At 42.6% G+C, this 19,015-nt stretch overlaps 1 protein-coding gene across 3 annotated transcripts in view; it reads left to right on the top strand.

Annotated features, from left to right (window-relative positions):
- LOC124797945 (voltage-dependent calcium channel subunit alpha-2/delta-3-like) overlaps positions 1-19,015 on the top strand; it is a 314,695-nt gene that overhangs the window by 194,817 nt on the left and 100,863 nt on the right. For all 3 annotated transcript variants that reach the window (XM_047261087.1, XM_047261086.1, XM_047261085.1), the window contains one exon: positions 5,817-5,930. In XM_047261087.1, coding sequence (XP_047117043.1) covers positions 5,817-5,930 — 114 coding nt within the window. The remainder of the gene's footprint in view (positions 1-5,816; positions 5,931-19,015) is intronic.

Below are 19,015 nucleotides of genomic sequence, written 5' to 3'. Positions count from 1 at the left end.
TCTCTTGCTGCAAACAAGTTACTACTGCCAAGTTGTTTGTTAAATGCAGCTGCTTTTTCCTTTATAATTGGGTCACTAACTGGAATTCCTTTACTGCATTGTTGTATGAACAATCTATAAACAGCTATGTCCAGTTCTTCATTCTCACTCTTTTGCATAACCTTCCGTTTTCCCAACTCATTATCCATTTGTGTTGAGTACTGTCGAATAACATCTTCTTTCTTTTTGATGTCATTAATAGTTGCTCGTCTAACACTGAACTCAGCAGCAATGGCTTTCTGCAAAGAACCTCGATTTAACTTATCTAAAATTTCAAGTTTTTGCTTGAAGTCTAGTGTAATGTGTATACTTTTGGATGACATGATTCTGAAATGCAAGGAAAGCTACAATTTCAAATACAGTATATAAAGCATTGTTTAACTAAGTATTGTTGCACATGATAATTGATTGTGTGCGTGTTTTTGGATGTGTGCCAGATTACTGAGAGGCCGACTACTGAGGGCCAAATTAGTGAGAGTCTAGTGCATATTAAGTGCAGTGAAAGTGCTGTGCACAGAAACTCAACAAATACAGTGGAAGAAGAAGATGAATGAAATAAACAATGAAGAAAACTGTGTAACAAAAAGAACAAAAACTGTTTTATTTTAATAAGTAAGGCATGTGAATTGTTAATGATCCTAAAAAACAAAATTGTAAGAGAAAACACCATATTGCTGCAGCAACCACTGAAGATGCTTTAAAATAAAACAAAATGCATCTGGTCTTAATAAGACTTTTATTACAGTTGCAAAAGGCGGCAATTAACCCATACTACTACTAAAGACAGGGTAGCACTATCTCTGACAACTGTCTCTGAAGGATTAATTTTTTGTGTGTGTGTGTGTGTGTGTGTGTGTGTGTGTGTGTGTGTGTGTGTGTGTGTGTGTGTGTGTGTGTGAGAGAGAGAGAGTGAGGGAGGTGTCTCTTTTCTGTTAGTTAACTTTTGAAAAAGGACATTGTCCAACTACACTGCAATTGATGGGTGATTAACTTTAACATCTTCTCAAATTTGTATTCCACTGAGGACATTCCAAAGTATAATGTCAAAGATTAATTTTCAGGAGTATTAAAATGCCTTCAGAAGAGCTTCTACATCTACATTTATACTCCACAAGCCATCCAACGGTGTGTGGCGGAGGGCACTTTATGTGCCACTGTCATTACCTCCCTTTCCTGTTCCACTCGCATATGATTCGCCGGAAGAACGACTGCCGGAAAGCCTCGGTGCATGCTTGAATCTCTCTAATTTTACATTTGTGATTTCCTCAGGAGGTACAAGTAGGGGAAAGCAATATATTAGATACCTCACCCAGAAACGCACCCTCTCGAAACCTGGACAGCAAGCTACATCGCGATGCAGAGCACCTCTCTTGCCGCTTGAGTTTGCTAAACATCTCTGTAACACTGTCATGCTTACCAAATAACCCTGTGACGAGACGTGTCACTCTTCTTTGGATCTTCTCTATCTCCTCTGTCAACCCAACCTGGTACAGATCCCACACTGATGAGCAATACTCAAGTATAGGTCAAACGAGTGTTTTGTAAACCACCTCCTTTGTTGATAGACTACATTTTCTAAGGACTCTCCCAATGAATCTCAACCTGGCACCTGCACTACCAATAATTAATTTTATATGATCATTCCATTTCAAATCGTTCTGCACGCATACTCCCAGATATTTTACAGAAGTAACTGCTAGCAGTGTTTGTTCCGCTATCATATAATCATACAATAAAGGATCCTTCTTTCTATGTATTCGCAATACATTACATTTGTCTATGTTAAGGGTCAGTTGCCACTCCCTGCACCAAGTGCCTATCCGCTGCAGATCTTCCTGCATTTCGCTGCAATTTTCTAATGCTGCAACTTCTCTGTATACTACAGCATCATCCGCGAAAAGCTGCATGGAACTTCCAACACTATCTACTAGGTCATTTACATATATTGTGAAAAGCAATGGTCCCATAACACTCCCCTGTGGCACGCCAGAGGTTACTTTAACGTCTGTAGATGTCTCTCCATTGAGAACAACATGCTGTGTTCTGTTTGCTAAAAACTCTTCAATCCAGCCACACAGCTGGACTGATATTCTGTAGGCTTTTACTTTGTTTATCAGGCGACAGTGCGGAACTGTATCAAATGCCTTCCAGAAGTCAAGGAAAATAGCATCTACCTGGGAGCCTGTATGTAATATTTTCTGGGTCTCATGAACAAATAAAGCAAGTTGGGTCTCACACAATTGCTGTTTCTGGAATCCATGTTGATTCCTACAGAGTAGGTTCTGGGTTTCCAGAAATGACATGATACTTGAGCAAAAAAAAAAAAAAAAAAAAAAAAAAAAAAGTTCTAAAATTCTACAACAGATTGGTGTCAGAGATATAGGTCTATAGTTTTGCGCATCTGCTCGACGACCCTTCTTGAAGACTGGGACTACCTGTGCTCTTTTCGAATCATTTGGAACCTTCCGTTCCTCCAGAGACTTGCGGTACGCGGCTGTTAGAATGGGGCCAAGTTGTTTCACTTTCTCTGTGTAGAATCAAATTGGTATCCCGTCAGGTCCAGTGGACTTTCCTCTGTTGAGAGATTTCAGTTGCTTTTCTATTCCTTGGACACTTATTTCAATGTCAGCCATTTTTTCGTTTGTGCGAGGATTTAGAGAAGGAACTGCAGTGCGGTCTTCCTCTGTGAAACAGCTTTGGAAAAAGGTGTTTAGTATTTCAGCTTTACGCATGTCACCCTCTGTTTCAATGCCATCATTATCCCAGAGTGTCTGGATATGCTGTTTCAAGCCACTTACTGATTTAACATAAGACCAGAACTTCCTAGGATTTTCTGTCAAGTCGGTACATAGAATTTTACTTTAGAATTCACTGAATGCTTCACGCATAGCCCTCCTTATGCTAATTTTGACATTGTTTAGCTTCTGTTTGTCTGAGAGGTTTTGGCTGCGTTTAAACTTGCAGTGAAGCTCTCTTTGCTTTCGCAGTAGTTTCCGAACTTTGTTGTTGAACCACGGTGGGTTTTTCCTGTCCCTCACAGTTTTACTCAGCACGTACCTGTCTAAAACGCATTTTACGATTGCCTTGAACTTTTTCCATAAACACTCAACATTGCCAGTGTCGGAACATAAATTTTCGTTTTGATCTGTTAGGTAGTCTGAAATCTGCCTTCTATTACTCTTGCTAAACAGATAAACCTCCCCCCCCTTCTTTTAATATTCCTATTTACTTCCATATTCAGGGATGCTGCAACGGCCTTATGATCACTGATTCCCTGTTCTGCGCTTACAGAGTCAACAAGTTCAGGTCTGTTTGTTATCAGTAGGTCAAAAGATGTTATCTCCATGAGTCGGTTCTCTGTTTAATTGCTCGAGGTAATTTTCAGATAGTGCTCTCAGTATAATGTCACTTGATGCTCTGTCCCTGCCACCTGTCCTAAACATCTGAGTGTCCCAGTCTATATCTGGTAAATTGAAATCTCCACCTAAGACTATAACATGCAGAGAAAATTTATGTGACATGTATTCCAGATTTTCTCTCAGTTGTTCTGCCACTAATGCTGCTGAGTCGAGAGGTCGGTAAAAGGAACCATTCATTAACCTAGCTCAGTTGTTGAGTGTAACCTCCACCCATAATAATTCACAGGAACTATCCACTTCTACTTCACTACGGGATAAACTACTACTAACAGTGACAAACGCGCCACCACTGGTTGCATGCAATCTATCCTTTCTAAACACAGTCTGTGCCTTTGTAAAAATATTGGCAGAATTTATCTCTGGCTTCAGCCAGCTTTCCGTACCTATAATGATTTCAGCTTCGGTGCTTTCTATCAGCGCTTGAAGTTCCGGTACTTTGCCAAAGCGGCTTCGACAGTTTACAATTACAATACCGATTGCTGCTTGGTCCCCGCATGTCCATTACCCTTTGCTCAGTGTTCTCCTGAAAATTTCCATTAGGGCTTTGATGAACTCAGTGCTATACATCATTCATGCACAGGTAGGCAATTGAATTGTCTGACCTGTTAACGCATTCATAGTCCTTGGCAGCACCACTGGTGTTTCATCATCCTCTGCAACTAGTTCACTTTGTAGGCAGGAGTGAGGATGGATGTATTGCATGCATCTCTGCCCTGCAATGTCCATCCTATGCAATTATCTGTGGACTGTTCATTTGGCAATAAGCTGAGATGGAACAAGCATTATAAATTGTGCAAAAATTTCTGCCTTGTTGAGAAGTTATTTTTAGTCCCAAATGAGGACACACATCCATAATTGGGCTTAGTATAATCATATTGTATATGCAGTTTTGAGGTATTTCCATTGCAGACCAGAATACCTGTCAAGGTCATTGTATTTACTAACAAAGAGAACTGTAAACGTAAGTATTTTTTCGAAAAGTCTTAAAAATAAAGTTATACTACTGGTACATAATCCTCAATAATAGAAAATTGCATACATAAAGCAAAATATAACAATATTGAAAGAAAACAAAATTTAGTGAACAGCAATTTGGCTTCAGGTCACAATTGTCTACAGTAAACGGAAAGGAAAATTAGGGTTCAACATTCCATCAACAATAATAGAGATGGAATTCAAGCTGAGAGCAGACAAGAGTGATGAAGAGAATCAGCTTGCAATTTTATACTATTCAATAGTTCACTGTCCTTGTTGAAGGTTTCTAAACACACTAAAATTAATGTTTTATAGTCTTTGTATTTTTCTGACATCCATTCATAACAATGATGATGTCAGATAACCAACACAGGGAAACAGTTACAGTTCATTCAAAACATTCATTCTTTTACAGAAACATAATTTGAGAATTTGTAAAGATTTTCACCAAACCTTAACAAAATTACAATTAACTTAGTAGCAAGTACTATTAAAAAACCCAAAATTACAGGCACATTACAAACTGTGTGTAATGAGTTGTCCAATGCTCATCTCAACAGACACAATTACAGAGGACTCTCTCTACTGTGCCCTGACTCTACTCTCAACAACTGAGCAACTGCCCCTGTCCCACCTTCTTTCTTGATTGTTATATAGTCTAAGTTATTGTAGATTTATACAGGTAATGACCAAATTTTTTAAATAGACTTATTTTGTACAGTTTATTGTCACATACTTTTATTTAATAACATAATACCATATAATTAACATGCTTGTCCTTGTTCCTCTCAGTAATTGTTATTCCTTCTGAAATGTGTATTTATCAGATACTAGGTTTAGGGGTAGAAGTTAAGTATATTCATTATTTCTTTTTTATACACTGTCATATATATAGATTGAAATAAATTCTAAATTATACCACATTAGGGTAAATCAAATTTTTACATTGGCATTCCAGCAGAACATGATTAGTGTGGTCAAAGCTTTCAGAGCACCCTGTACTGTGAAATTTTGGATATAAAGGTTTATGCAAAAATAAAATTTCCTTGGCAAAAGTAATCACATTATGAGAAAAAGAAAACTTTGAATTAATCTGAATAATAAAAGTTTGGAAAACACAGTCTGCGACATAATTTTGATACGATATTCATTATGTAATTATAGTCAGAAAATAAATTACAAAAAGGGAAAGAAAATAGTATTTATTTACTCTAAGAGTCTTGTCAGAGACTTTGGATGCCCTCCACCTTGATTTGTTTCACACTGTTTTAAAATATGTGTTCATCTGAGTCATCCTTTCTGGGTCTTTCAGTTTTCAGAAACATTAGTGTATTATGTAAAAAAAAAAGATATTTATTTTATTGGAGGCAATTATTTTTGCAGTCATATGGTTACCTGAAAGACAACTATAATAGTGTAGACCTGACTGAAGTGGAACTTTTTGATAGCATGTCACCTGCTGCACCACCTCGAGAGTTGCCAGAAAAAATACTAGAGGTAAGCATGCATGTTAACTTTATTCTCTACACTATTCTACATAAATTTCTGCATATGTATCCATTCTTTGCAAGCAACTATACAGAGCATGGTTGATGGTACTTTGTAAGGCTTGAGGGAAAAAAAGAGATGAAGATCAAAACCATTAGAATTGTTCTGCAGTCTGTCATAAATGCTGGTCTCTAAACTTCCACAGAGACATTTCACTGAAACATTCTCTTCTTTCCTTGAAGGATTCCCTTCTAATTTATTAGATCATTTGTATAATACTCTCTCACTGATCAAATCAAGCAGTAATACATTCACAAAGAGTCTCAGAATTGCATCAGTATCTTCCCATAGTCTGGTGAGGATCCTAAACACTTGAGCTGTGTTCACAAATGGGTTACACGCATTATGTACATAATTTCCCCAGGACCCAACTAATAGACTGCAGGTGGTCACTAGCCTTTCCTAACTTACCTTTTGTGCTTCTTCTGTGCCATGTTGTTTCATAATGTTTTTCATTTTTTTCATTCATACAAATAACAGCAAAACATATTTTTTTAAGAATCTTCCCCTTACACTTCACACTTTCTCCTTTACGAAATTAACTGTTTTAGTCAATTTTGAAAAATATGTAAAAATCTGACAACCGGTTGCATAGGTTTTCTATATACCTTGACCAGGTTTCGTCATCTCTAAGGATGACCTCATCAGAAGGTAAGGTAATTTACCTGTGTTTAGGATCTTCTTTCTGATGTGTTTGTACTTTGAGACAGCCTTTGATACATGGGCGGTAAGAAGCGTACAACTTTGAACATGGCTGACGTTATGCAGCAACCGTATACACAAATTTGAAAAATATGTAAAAATCTGCCAACTGGTTGTGTAGGTTTTCTATATACCTTGACCATGTTTCGTCACCTCTAAGGGTGACTTCATCAGAAGGTAAGGTAATTACCTGTGTTTAGGATCTTCTTTGTATCTGTGTATACGGTTGCTGCAAACGTCAGCCATGTTCAAAGTTGTACGCTTCGTACCCACGCATGTATCAAAGGCTGTCTCAAAGTACAAAGATATCAGAAAGAACATCCTAAACACAGGTAATTATCTTACCTTCTGATGAAGTCACCCTTAGAGGTGATGAAACCTGGTAAAGGTATATAGAAAACCTATGCTACCGGTTGGCAGATTTTTACATATTTTTCAAATTTGTGTATATGGTTGCTGCAGACGTCAGCCATGTTCAAAGTTGTACACTTCTTACCCGCCCATGTATCAAAGGCTGTCTCAAACTACAAAGACATCAGAAAGAAGATCCTACCACAGGTAATTACCTTACCTTCTGATGAAGTCGCCCTTAGAGGTGACTAAACCTGGTCAAGGTATATAGAAAACCTATGCTACCGGTTAGCAGATTTTTACATATTTTTCAAATTTGTGTATACGGTTGCTGCAGACGTCAGCCATGTTCAAAGTTGTACGCTTCTTACCCGCCCATGTATTAAAGGCTGTCTCAAAGTACAAAGACATCAGAAAGAAGATTCTTCTGATGAAGTCACCCTTAGAGGTGATGAAACCCGGTCAAGGTATATAGAAAAATTATGCAACCGGTTGGCAGATTTTTACATATTTTTCAAATTTGTGTATACGGTTGCTGCAAACGTCAGCCATGTTCAAAGTTGTTTTAGTCAAGCTGCATCATAAATTTCTTTTATCCCTGACTCCATCATGTACCTCTTCATTAGTTAAAAGGCCATACCCAAGATTTGAGCTGTGTAGGTGAAGTGGAAAGGAGGGGGGATGGAGGGGGGGGGGGGGGGGGAAGAGCAGCTTAGGAGGGGAGAGCTCATGTTAATTTTGCATGAGTGATGAGATTATTGTGACATTTCATTACAAATCGTTCTGGATGCACTTGCTCTCAGTCAGTACCCTTTGCATGTTCCGGCTTTCTTCAAACTGATACTGAATTGATACATTTGGCTGGATAGGTTGCAAGTCCAGCTGGTAAATATTTTTTTCTAAGAGGAGGGGAGGTACTCTCTTGCCACGTATGCACCGTATTTGAGAAACTTCTGTTCTCTTCCTGTACTGTTTATTGCCCATGTTTCTTTTCCATATAAGCCTACAGTCATGACAAAAACTTTCAAAAAACTCTTCCTAATACTTCAATTTATAACAGCAGTTAACTTGTTTCTCTCAGTTGGAAATTTTTTATTGCTAATGCTAGTCTGTTCTTTATACCCTATTTACTTCTTCCATCATCAGCTATTTCACTAATTCTTTTAGTGTCTCATTTCCTAACCTTTTCCTCTCAGCATCAGCTGATTTAATTAGATTTCATTCCATTTTGCAGACTGTCTTCTCGTAACCTCTTTTAAGACAACATGCATTCCATTTGGCTGATTTCCTGAACCCTTTGCTGTCTCTGTCCAATTTATAATGTAATTGGTAAAATTTTATTTCTTCTTCCTGAACTTCATTCCTTTTCCAAATTTCTCCCTGGTATCCTTTACTGCTTGTGCATAGTATAGATTGAATAACATGGGGGTTACGTAACTGCCCTGGCTCACTCCTTTCTTACCACTGGCCCCCTTTGATGTCTTTAGACTCTTACAACTGCAGGCTGGATATTATACAAGTTGTATTAAATAACCATAATTTCAAAGGGTGAAAGGGTGTATTCCAGTCATCATTGTCAAAAATGTTTACAAAATCTGCAAATACTGTACATGTGGGGTGGTCTTGTTCATCACTTTATCTTCTGTGTTGTACAGTCAGTATTGCATCACGTGTTTTTACATCACTCTGGAACCCAAACCGATCTTTCCCAAGTCAACTTATACTAGTAATTCCAATTTGATACCAATAGCTCCAATGTCTGTAGGCAGCTCGTGTTCATGTTTTACAAACATGAGTCATTAAACTGATGGTTTGATAATATTGACACCTGTCAGCACACGTGTTATTTCTTATTGGGTTTTTACTTATTTCTGAACTTTGGTGGTACATTGCCTGTCTCATATTTCTATACACTTTTCCTGTCTCATGTATCCTACACACCAGGTAAAGTAGTTTTGTCATAGTTTGTTCTCTCAAATATTTTAGAAATTCTGAGGGAGTGTTGTTTGCTGGAATTACCTTGTTTGGACTTAGGTCGTTCAGTGATCTGTCCAATTATTCTCACAGTTTTACATCTACTACTCATCTTCATCTACTCTCTCTTCCTGTTTCCATAATATTGATTAAAGTTTTTTTACTTTATATAGCTGTGCTGTATATTCATTCAATTTTTCACATGTCCATTCTTTGTTTTGTACTGGTTTGCCACATCAACTCATGATATCCATTCAGTTTTTACTCTTTCTCCAAAGGTTTCCTTAGCTTTCTGTATACAACATTTATCTGCCCCATAAGCATGTATGTTCCTAGAATACTGCATTTCTTCTCTAGCCTATTCTGCTTCCTTTAAAACTCTCAATGATCTCTTAGTTCTTTCAGCTTATCCAGGTTCCATGGTCTTAATTTCATGCTTTCCTGCAATTTATTCAGTTGTAATCTGCAGTTCATAACCAATAAATTATACTGTTTCATTTATTGGTTGAATATTTTATACATTATGAATGAAACACAAACAACACTGATGCAATATTCTACAATATTTATTATTTGTTACATGAACCTGTTTTCAGATGTTACACCATCAGATACAAAGATAAAAATCTGGTGCAGTGAAATTTTGTTGGTTCAAATATTTTAAACTAGTGCATCTACAGAGTATCTCCTTTTCCAGAGATGAAAAATGTTAATGTTAGAATTAGAAATAAAATTTGTTTTATTCCTAATTCTAACATTAACATTTTTCATCTCTGGATATAGTAACTTTCAATATTATTACCATGTTGATGGTATCAAGTGTCTTCAGGATCTAAACAGTTTGAACCAAAAAATACAGTTCACTGGGCAGTGCGCTGAGTATGACGCCTCACTGTTTTGGACCACCAAGTGACCGTAAAAAATGGAAATATAGACTCTGATATTTACTGAAAGCCAACCACGACAGATCTTGTCATACACATCCACAGCATTCTGAGCCATGGTAAACCATATGTATGAAGTGCCCCTTACCAGAGAAGCTCAAGTGGCTGAATAAGAGGTTACACAGTATATAGCATATCAAAACAGTTACAATCCAGAATTTGTTAATGCAGTCAATAGAAGTATACTGAAAAAACAGAAATCTTTCTTTCCATAGCACGTTAGAGGTAGATTTTATAATGCTTAGATCATTTATAGAATACCATATCTGGGTGCAATATCCAAAAAAATTGGCTGACATATGAGATCCGAAAACATTATTCCAGTGTATTTTACATTTTCAGATCCAGGCAAAAAACTCAGGCACAAGGAAAAAGCTGTGGTGAATAAATATAATGGAGCAGATATACTGCATTACATACAATGATTGTCCTAAGAAATATATGGGGCAAACCGGTAGGTCATTTCAAATAAGATTTCAGGAACACCTTAACTTAAATAGGCCTCAATATGCATTAACAGTGCACTTACACGAAGAGGGGCACAGCATCGCAAGCCCTTCATAAGATTTAAAAATACTGCACAAAAAAGGAAAAAAGCCATATTTTGAATAAATTAGAGGAAGTGGAAATTCTTGGACAAAAAAGAAAGAAAACGTACAGTTCACTTTAAATAACCAGTTGGAATTGAAGCACCATAGCATTCTGGCTAATTTTGATTATTTGTATGATTACATGCTAGTAGATAGTAAAATTCTGTACTATTCTCGCTTGTAAAGTAGTGACCCAGCCCTCCTACTCTTAAGTACATGACGTCACACTGTCACCACGGATAGGTTCCATTTCGCCAGCCAGCTAGACTCTCATTGTCATTCGTGCGGGCCGCTTTTGCCTTGCCCTGCCCTATTGTCACACTGATAAGACACTGCCACCTGATTTTTTCCACATCGTAACTTGCATGTGCCATGACTAATCATGTGAGCACTGACAATCCTTGATTGCCAATCTGGCCTCTCTCTATGGATATGCCTATGATCTTTTAACACTTTGAATGTATTTTAGACATGACTGATTTTAATATCTGTAAAAAGTGATCACACTGTACTTTGCTTTTTAGCATGTAGGTTCAACTAATGTTCTGGCTTAATGCCATGGAAACAGGTGTGTTTTAATAAACGATAATTTTACCGGCTGTGAGCAGAGTTCTTCCTAACGTAACGCCCCCCTGTGGGTTCGGGGGTTAGAATAGGCCCGCGGTATTCCTGCATGTCGTAACAGGTGACTAAAAGGAGTCTCAAAGGTTTTGGCTTAAGTGATGGTCCCCTGTCAGCTTTGACCTCCATATCTCAAAATTTTTCCGAAGAGCATGCCAATTGGGGAAGGGCGCCTTACTTGGTGCATCGTGTCCATCTTGCGATCAGACCTTTTGCCAGCTTATTTGTCATTGCATTGCATTGCAGTCCTGCCCGCTCTCCATCTCTTGGGAATGGATACATTCCTGCGTGCACTTTCCACCTTGCACTGTGCAGTGCCACTTTCTGCACTGTCAGCGACCATGGACTACATGTCACCTAACATCCAGCACGGTAGCCAGTCCGTTGTGGTGGGGCCGCCATGTACCCTGTTGGTTGTAGCCCCCTGACAACACAGGGATCGCTCTACTGATGCCTGTGCCGTTTACTCTCCATGTATGCCAAGGAGTAGATGCCCATCTCCCTGGGGCATCAGGATTCCCGGCAGTGGCCATCCTGCCAGGTGGCTATTGCTGAGGCCGGGTGGCACCCGTGGGGAGGGCACTTGGTCGGAGTAGGTGGCATCAGGGCGGATGACCTGCAATGAAGTGTGGTACATCATCTCTCGCTGGCGGCCAGCCGCCAGCAGACTCTAAGCATTCTCAGGCTCAATTTAATGCTCAGAAGTATGATCCGAAAACGTTCCCCTCCCTGGCCACGCCGTGGGAGGAGTGTAAGTCTCAGGATGGCAGTAACAGTTATTCGCCCCGATTCTTAGTTTGTATGAGAGGTGATGGGGAGTCTTTTCTATCCACAAAGCCTCAGTTCTTCGTTGAGCATTTAGAGGACAAGTTTGGGGAGGTGGAGGGCTTGTCCCAAATGCGCTCTGGGTCTGTACTGATACAAACGGCATCCTCTGCCCTGTCATGATGGTTACTTGCTAGTGACAAGTTGGGGGATGTTGCCGTAATGATCACACTCCATAAGAGTTTAAATATGGTCCAGGGAGTTATTTACCATAAGGACCTTCTTTTGCAGTCTGATGATGAGCTGCGCGCCAATTTAGAGCACCGAGGTGTCCACTTCGTCCGGCGCGTTCATCGGAGTCCGAAGGATAATAAGATTGCTACCGGTGCCTTCATCTTGGCCTTCGAGTGTGATACATTACCAGAGAAGGTCAAGGTGATGGTCTACCGATGTGACGTCAAGCCCTATATACCTCCCCCGATGCGGTGCTTTAAGTGCTGGAAGTTCGGCCATATGTCTTCCCTCTGCACTTCCAGCCTCACATGTTGAGATTGTGGACGCCCATCACATCCCAATACTCCATGTGCCCCGCCTCCCATCTGTGTCAACTGCGGAGAGCATCATTAACCTTGCTCGCCAGACTGCAAAGTCTTTCAAAAAGAGCGCAAAATCGTGGAATATAAGACCCTGGACCGACTGACCTATACTGAGGCCAAAAGGAAATATGACAGACTACATCCTGTGAGAATGACATCTTCTTACGCCGCTGCTACAACAACTGTGCTAGCCTCATCAGTTTCGAGACTTCCAGCCGGCTCGATGAGCAGTACAACTGCTCCTGCCCCCTTGCCCGTGGGGGGGCTCTACCCACCCGGTAGCTCCTGCACCACCTACCTCAGGAGTAACAGCCTCCCACCCATGGGGGACGTCTGTCCCCACCTCTCAGCCAGAGAAGCGTCCAACGTCTTCAGCTACTCTCGCTCGTAAGGGTTCCCTTGGGTCCCTCCCTTCCCAGGCTTCCACCAGTGGGAAGGATGACGCCAGTCAGTGGCATAAGCCCACCAGCGGCTGGTCGTAGGGCTTTGCGATCCTCCTCCATCCTGGAGACTGAATCGGTGAAGCCTTCCCAGCTGATGAAACCCAAGGTTCAGCGAGAGAAGTCCAAGCGAAAGATCTCTAAGGCCAAAGAACTTGCGGTGGCACCGACCCCACCGCACCCTAGAGCTCTGCGTCTGAGGATGAGGTCGAGATCCTGGCGTCCGCTGAGGACCTTGATCTCGCTGGTCCCTCAGACGCCATGGATGTCACTCACGCGGGTACTGAATCGGTAGCAGCGAATGAACACGTGGCGTAAACGGCCTCCCCAGTCCCTTCATGCCTTTCTCAGCCATGGACAATACCATCCTCCACTGGAACTGCAGCGGTTCCTTCCATCATCTAGCTGAGCTCCGACAACTTATCAGCCTTCACCCTTTCTTTTGCACTGCTCTCCAGGAAACTTGGTTTCCAGCGATGCGAACCCCTGCACTCCATGGCTATCGGGGTTGTTATAAGAACCGGGCAGCTTATGAAAGGGTGTCTGGTGGCGTCTGCATATATGTCCTTCACTCTCTTCACAGCAAGTCTGTCCCTCTACAAACACCTTTAGAGGCTTTGCTGTTTGGGTGTGGACGCCACAGGCTGTTACCATCTGCAGTCTTTACCTTCCACCGGATGGTGATGTTCCGCAGCATGTCCTGGCTGCACTGATAGCGCAATTGCCGCCGCCTTTCCTGTTACTGGGCGACTTCAACGCCCATAACCCTCTGTGGGGTGGGTCAGTGGCGACAGGTCGAGGTGCCACCATTGAGCATTTATTGGCGCAACTCGATCTTTCGATTTTAAATGATGGTGCCTTCACACACTTAAGTGTGGCGCATGGCACGTACTCCACCATCGAACTTTCAATCTGCAGCCCTAGCCTCTTACCATCTGTCCAATGGAGAGTGCATGACGACCTGTGTGGTAGTGACCACTTTCCAATCTTTCTGTCACTGCCACAGCGTCAGTCTACTGGGCGCCGTTGCAGGTGGGCTATGAATAAGGCTGACTGGGACTTGTTCTCCTCCACTGCCGCTATTGAGCCTCTCTCTAATGACGACATTGATTCGGTGGTTCTCTCGGTCACCACCGGCATCGTTACTGCCGCAGAATCTGCCATTCCCCGTTCTTCTGAGTCCCTTCGGTGACGGACTGTGCCTTGGTGGTCGCCTGAGATTGCTGAGGCGATTAAAGATTGCCGGCAGGCGCTCCAGCATCACAAGCGACATCCCTTGATAGAATACCTCATCGCCTTCATACAGCTGCCTGCGCGAGCCCGCCGCCTTATCCGCCAACACAAGCAGGAGTGCTGGGAGCAGTATGTGTCCACCATTGGCCTCCATGTCACTCCATCGCAGGTCTGGGCCAACATTCGACACCTCTATGGCTATCAGACCCCTGTCAGCGTCCCTGCGCTCTCACTGAATGGAGCAATTTGTACTGACTCCGACGTAATTGCCGACCCCTTGGCAGAGCATTTTGCTCTAAGTTCCGCTTCTTGGAATTACCCACTGGCCTTCCACTCCATTAAAGAGCGGATGGAATGTCGGAGCCTTTCATTTTGCACCCACCATCCTGAATCCTACAATGTTCCTTCAGTGAGTGGGAATTTCACAGTGCCCTCGCTGTTTGCCCTGATACCGCTCCTGGGCCAGATCGCATCCACTGTGACATGCTGAAACACCTTTCAGTGGACTTCCGGCGATGCCTCCTCAACCTTTACAACTGTATTTGGGTCGAGGGTGAGTTTCCGTCGCAATGGCGGGAAAGTATTGTTATCCCCATTTTGAAACCTGGCAAGAACCCTTTGGAGGTGGACAGCTACCGTCCCATTAACCTCACCAACATTCTTTGTGAGTTGCTTGAACGGATGGTGAGCCGGTGCTTGAATTGAGTACTGGAGTCTCGGGGCCTTCTGGCTCCGTCTCAGGGTGGGTTCCGTAAAGGCCGCTCTGCCGCCGACAATCTGGTGAGCCTGGAGTCGGCCATCCGTACTGCCTTTGCCCACCGTCAGCACCTTTCTACGCTTCATGGATGGGGTCTTCGTGGTCCACTGCCGATTTTCATTCGAAATTTTCTGTCGCACTGAACCTTCCACGTGCAAGTCGCAGCCTCACATAGCTACTCCTGAATTCAGGAGAACGGGATGCCACAGGGATCTGTTTTAAGTGTCTGCCTGTTTTTAATAGCAATTAACAGGCTCGCTGCAGCGGTGGGAACGTCTGTCTCAGCGTCCTTGTATGCTGACAACTTCTGCCTGTACTATAGCTCTATTGTCATTGCAGCCACTGAACGTCAGCTTCAGGGCGCTATCTGCAAGGCGCAGGCTTGGGCTGTAGCGCATGGCTTTCAGTTTTCGGCTGCCAAGACCTACATTATGCATTTCTGCTGGCAACACACTGTTCACCCGGAGCCGCAGCTTTATCTTGCCGGCGAACTTCTTGCTGTGGTGGACACACATAGGTTTTTGGGTGTAGTTTTGGATGCCTGGTTGACTTGGCTGCCTCATATTCAGCAGCTTAAACAGATGTGTTGGCGGCATCTAAATGCTCTGCGATGCCGGAGCCACACCAGCTGGGGCACCGACGGATCTACCCACTTACGGCTCTACCAGGTGTTAATCCAGTCCCGCCTGGATTATGGGAGCCTGGCTTATGGTTCGGCATCCCCTTCTGCATTGCGTGTGCTGGACCCACTCGTATACAGCGGGATGCGACTTGCCACTGGTGCCTTCCGGACCAACCCTGTGGATGGCATACTTGTGGAGGCAGGTGTCCCTGCACTGTGGTTACGACGCCAATGTTTGCTGGCCGTTTATGCTGCCCATGTTTTTAGCTTGCCCGGGCATCCAAATTATCGTCTTCTGTTCCAGCAATTGGTCGTCCACCTGCCAGAAGATCGGCCCCGGTCAGGTTGTACGATCACGGTCCACGTCAAAGAGCTTCTTTCCGGGCTTGGGGCTTTCCCTGTTCCACCTCCTTTCCGGGCCCCTTTCTCATACACCCCGATGGTGTGTTCCTCGCCCTTGCCTTCGGCTCGACTTGGTACAGGGCCCAAAGGACTCAGTCCCTACGGAGGCCGTCCGCCGCCACTTTTATTCCATCCTGGCCACGTATCAGGGCTATGGCATTGTTTACACTGATGGCTCAATGGTTGCTAGTCGTGTCGGTTATGCTCTGACTCTAGGGGACCACTATGAACAACATTCGTTGCCAGTTGGCTGCAGCGTTTTTATTGCTGAGCTGGTCGCCGTCTTTTGTGCCCTAGAGTATATCCGCTCCTGCTCAGGTGAGTCCTTCATTATCTGTAGCGACTTCCTGAGCAGTTTATGAGCTATCGACCAGTGTTTCCCTCGTTCTCGTCTGGTGATGGCTATCCAGGAGTCCCTGCATTCTCTTGCCCGTTGCGGCCGTTGGGATACCCGGTAATGAATATGTAGACCGCCTGGCAAAAGAGGCCACCAGTAAACCATCTCTGGACGGTGGCCTCCCGGAGACTGATTTGCGAGGGATTGTACGCCGCAAAATTTTCGAATTTTCCGACACTGAATGTTGCGCCCTGCCTTCACGAAACAAACTTCCGGCCATCAAGGAGGCTACCGGTGTGTGGCGCTCCTCCTTGCAGGTCTCTCGCAAGGAGTCTGTTGTCCTCTGTCGGCTGCGCATTAGGCACATATGGATGACGCACGGCCAACTATTGCAATGTGAGGACCCACCTTTATGTCGCTGCGGCTCCGTTTTCATGGTGGTCCACATTTTATTGGAGTGTCCACTTTTAACTGTGCTCAGGCAGACGTTCGCACTGCCTGACATGCTCCCTGCCGTTTTAACAGATGACTGTGCCATGGTGGACTTAGTTTTGCGTTTTATTTGGGAAGTTTTTTTTTATCATTTAATCTGAGTGTTTTTTATGTCCTTTTTGTTTTGATTCTGGCCTTTGGCCTACGATTTTAGACTGAGTTTTTCATGTGTTCTCGGTGGTTGGCTTTTCCTTTTTTCTCTCTATGGTCGGCCAACCACTGTCACACACTGTGTGATTTTAATTTGTTTTGTCTGATCTCTGTCTGAGTCTTTCTTGTCCTGTGTCGTCTGCCGTCTTTTCTGTTGTTCGTTTTTTATTCTCTGTGGGTGATTTTAGTTTTTTGTTGTAAAAAGGGACCGATGACCGTAGCAGTCTGGTCCCTTTAACCCCCACAAACCAATCAACCAACCTAATGTAATGACTTGCAGAAATGACATTTATACTTGGACTTGCCCATGATCACACTGTAAATTAAGTCGCCCAATTTGTTGATGTATTGACATGGACTGTCCCACATGTCTGTAAGGGATGGTGTACCAGTCACAGCCATGTAATGTAGTGTAAAAACTGTGGTCATAAAAAGATCATGACTGGTAGGGGACTGAAGATGACTGTCATACCTTGTCAGTCACAATTGGTTTCAAACCTGATATGAATTAGTGCTGTCAGTAAAGGCAGATTCATCTCAACCATTTTTCAAGCAAACATTGCAAAGTGAACTGCATGTAATGGACTTTTGTAGTCAGGTACCTCACAGAAGGCTGTAAGATTGCATGTCTTCAATGGGCCAAATGAGACAGAAACTGCACAGTAGCTAAGTGGAACCATTTTTACCTCTGTTCAAGTTATCCTAGACCCTGAGTGCTCCAATGACTTGATGTGGCACTAAACCCAAAGTGTGTGGAGTTCAGACTGTAGATGGTGCTGTGATGCTTTGGGGGAGTTTGTTATACTTTGTCCTGGAATCACTCATCCAGATTACTGTGGACATGAAGCAGGACTTTTATTCCAGCATTCTTCATGACTAAGTGCTGCCCTTCCTTTTACATCTATATGCTGTGAATACTCTTGTCCTTCAAAATGATGACAGCCCACATTTTTGGAACACAACCTATGACCAGCTAAGAGACAGAAGTGATGACACTTTCTGCAGGACCTGACCCGTCATTTTGCAGGACAATGCTCAAGCACGTACAGTGCAAGCTGTTACAGATTTGTTTGACTGGGGCTGCTAAGTGCTATACCACCTACTGCACTCCCCTGACTTAAGCCCCCGTGAGTTCAACTCGATTTCTAAACTGAAGGTAACGCTTCACAGCCTTTGCTTCAGAACTGCTACAAATTTGTCGGGCAATAGACCATGCTGCTTGAACCGTTAACACAACTGGCACTGCTAAGAGTATTCTACGACTTCCACATCGCTGGCAACAGGTTATACACAATGCTGGTGACTATTTTGAAGGTCAGTAAAACTTTGAAACACGGATCTATTTTGTACAAGCTGTAAATAAATAGTTGCCACTATTAAAGTTCCAACCCTCGTATATTGGAGTCGCTTGTCCATTTTTCCAGACACTTGTGACTTAGCGCTGGGTGAGAGATTCGAGGTAAATACAAACTATGTAAGGGATCAATGTCATAGAGTACCCTCTGAAAAACTGAACTGGGATTCCACCCTGACTCGGCAACTTATTTGTTTTTAACTCTTTCAGTTGCTACTCTACGCGAAGGATGCATTTTACTATTTCCTCCATACAGGAGTATGTGTGATGGTCAAAAAATGGTATGTCTACATGATCCTTTTGAGTAAACAATGTCTTAAAAATGAAAAACTTAAGCTTTTCTTTTGCTTTCCTCTGTTACTACACCAGGCTGGTTGACAAGTGACTAGGTAGAAGCCTTTTACCTGCTTAGTGATTGTATGTAGGCTCAGAATTTCCTCAGATTCTCAGAAAGACCTTTTGCTAAGGTATTATGGTGGAAGTTGTTGTGTGCTTCACACAACTAATTTATCTGTCAACATTTCTGCATTCTTTTTCAAATTAAGAGTGCAATAGTCTCTGCTTATAATAATTTTCTAAATTTTTTCATTAAATGTCAGAGGGTCATTTCAGTGCACATATTTCTCCAGAGTACTATTTCAATAGGTGTAAACTTTGCCCATAATTCCTCTACATCCATCATGCTGGAACTAAGTGATGTCCAC

The sequence above is a fragment of the Schistocerca piceifrons genome, chromosome 5 (genome assembly GCF_021461385.2).
Source record: "Schistocerca piceifrons isolate TAMUIC-IGC-003096 chromosome 5, iqSchPice1.1, whole genome shotgun sequence".
NCBI lineage: Eukaryota > Metazoa > Arthropoda > Insecta > Orthoptera > Acrididae > Schistocerca > Schistocerca piceifrons.
Note: the sequence above shows the minus strand (reverse complement) of the source record. Positions and strands in the feature narration are given on the sequence as shown.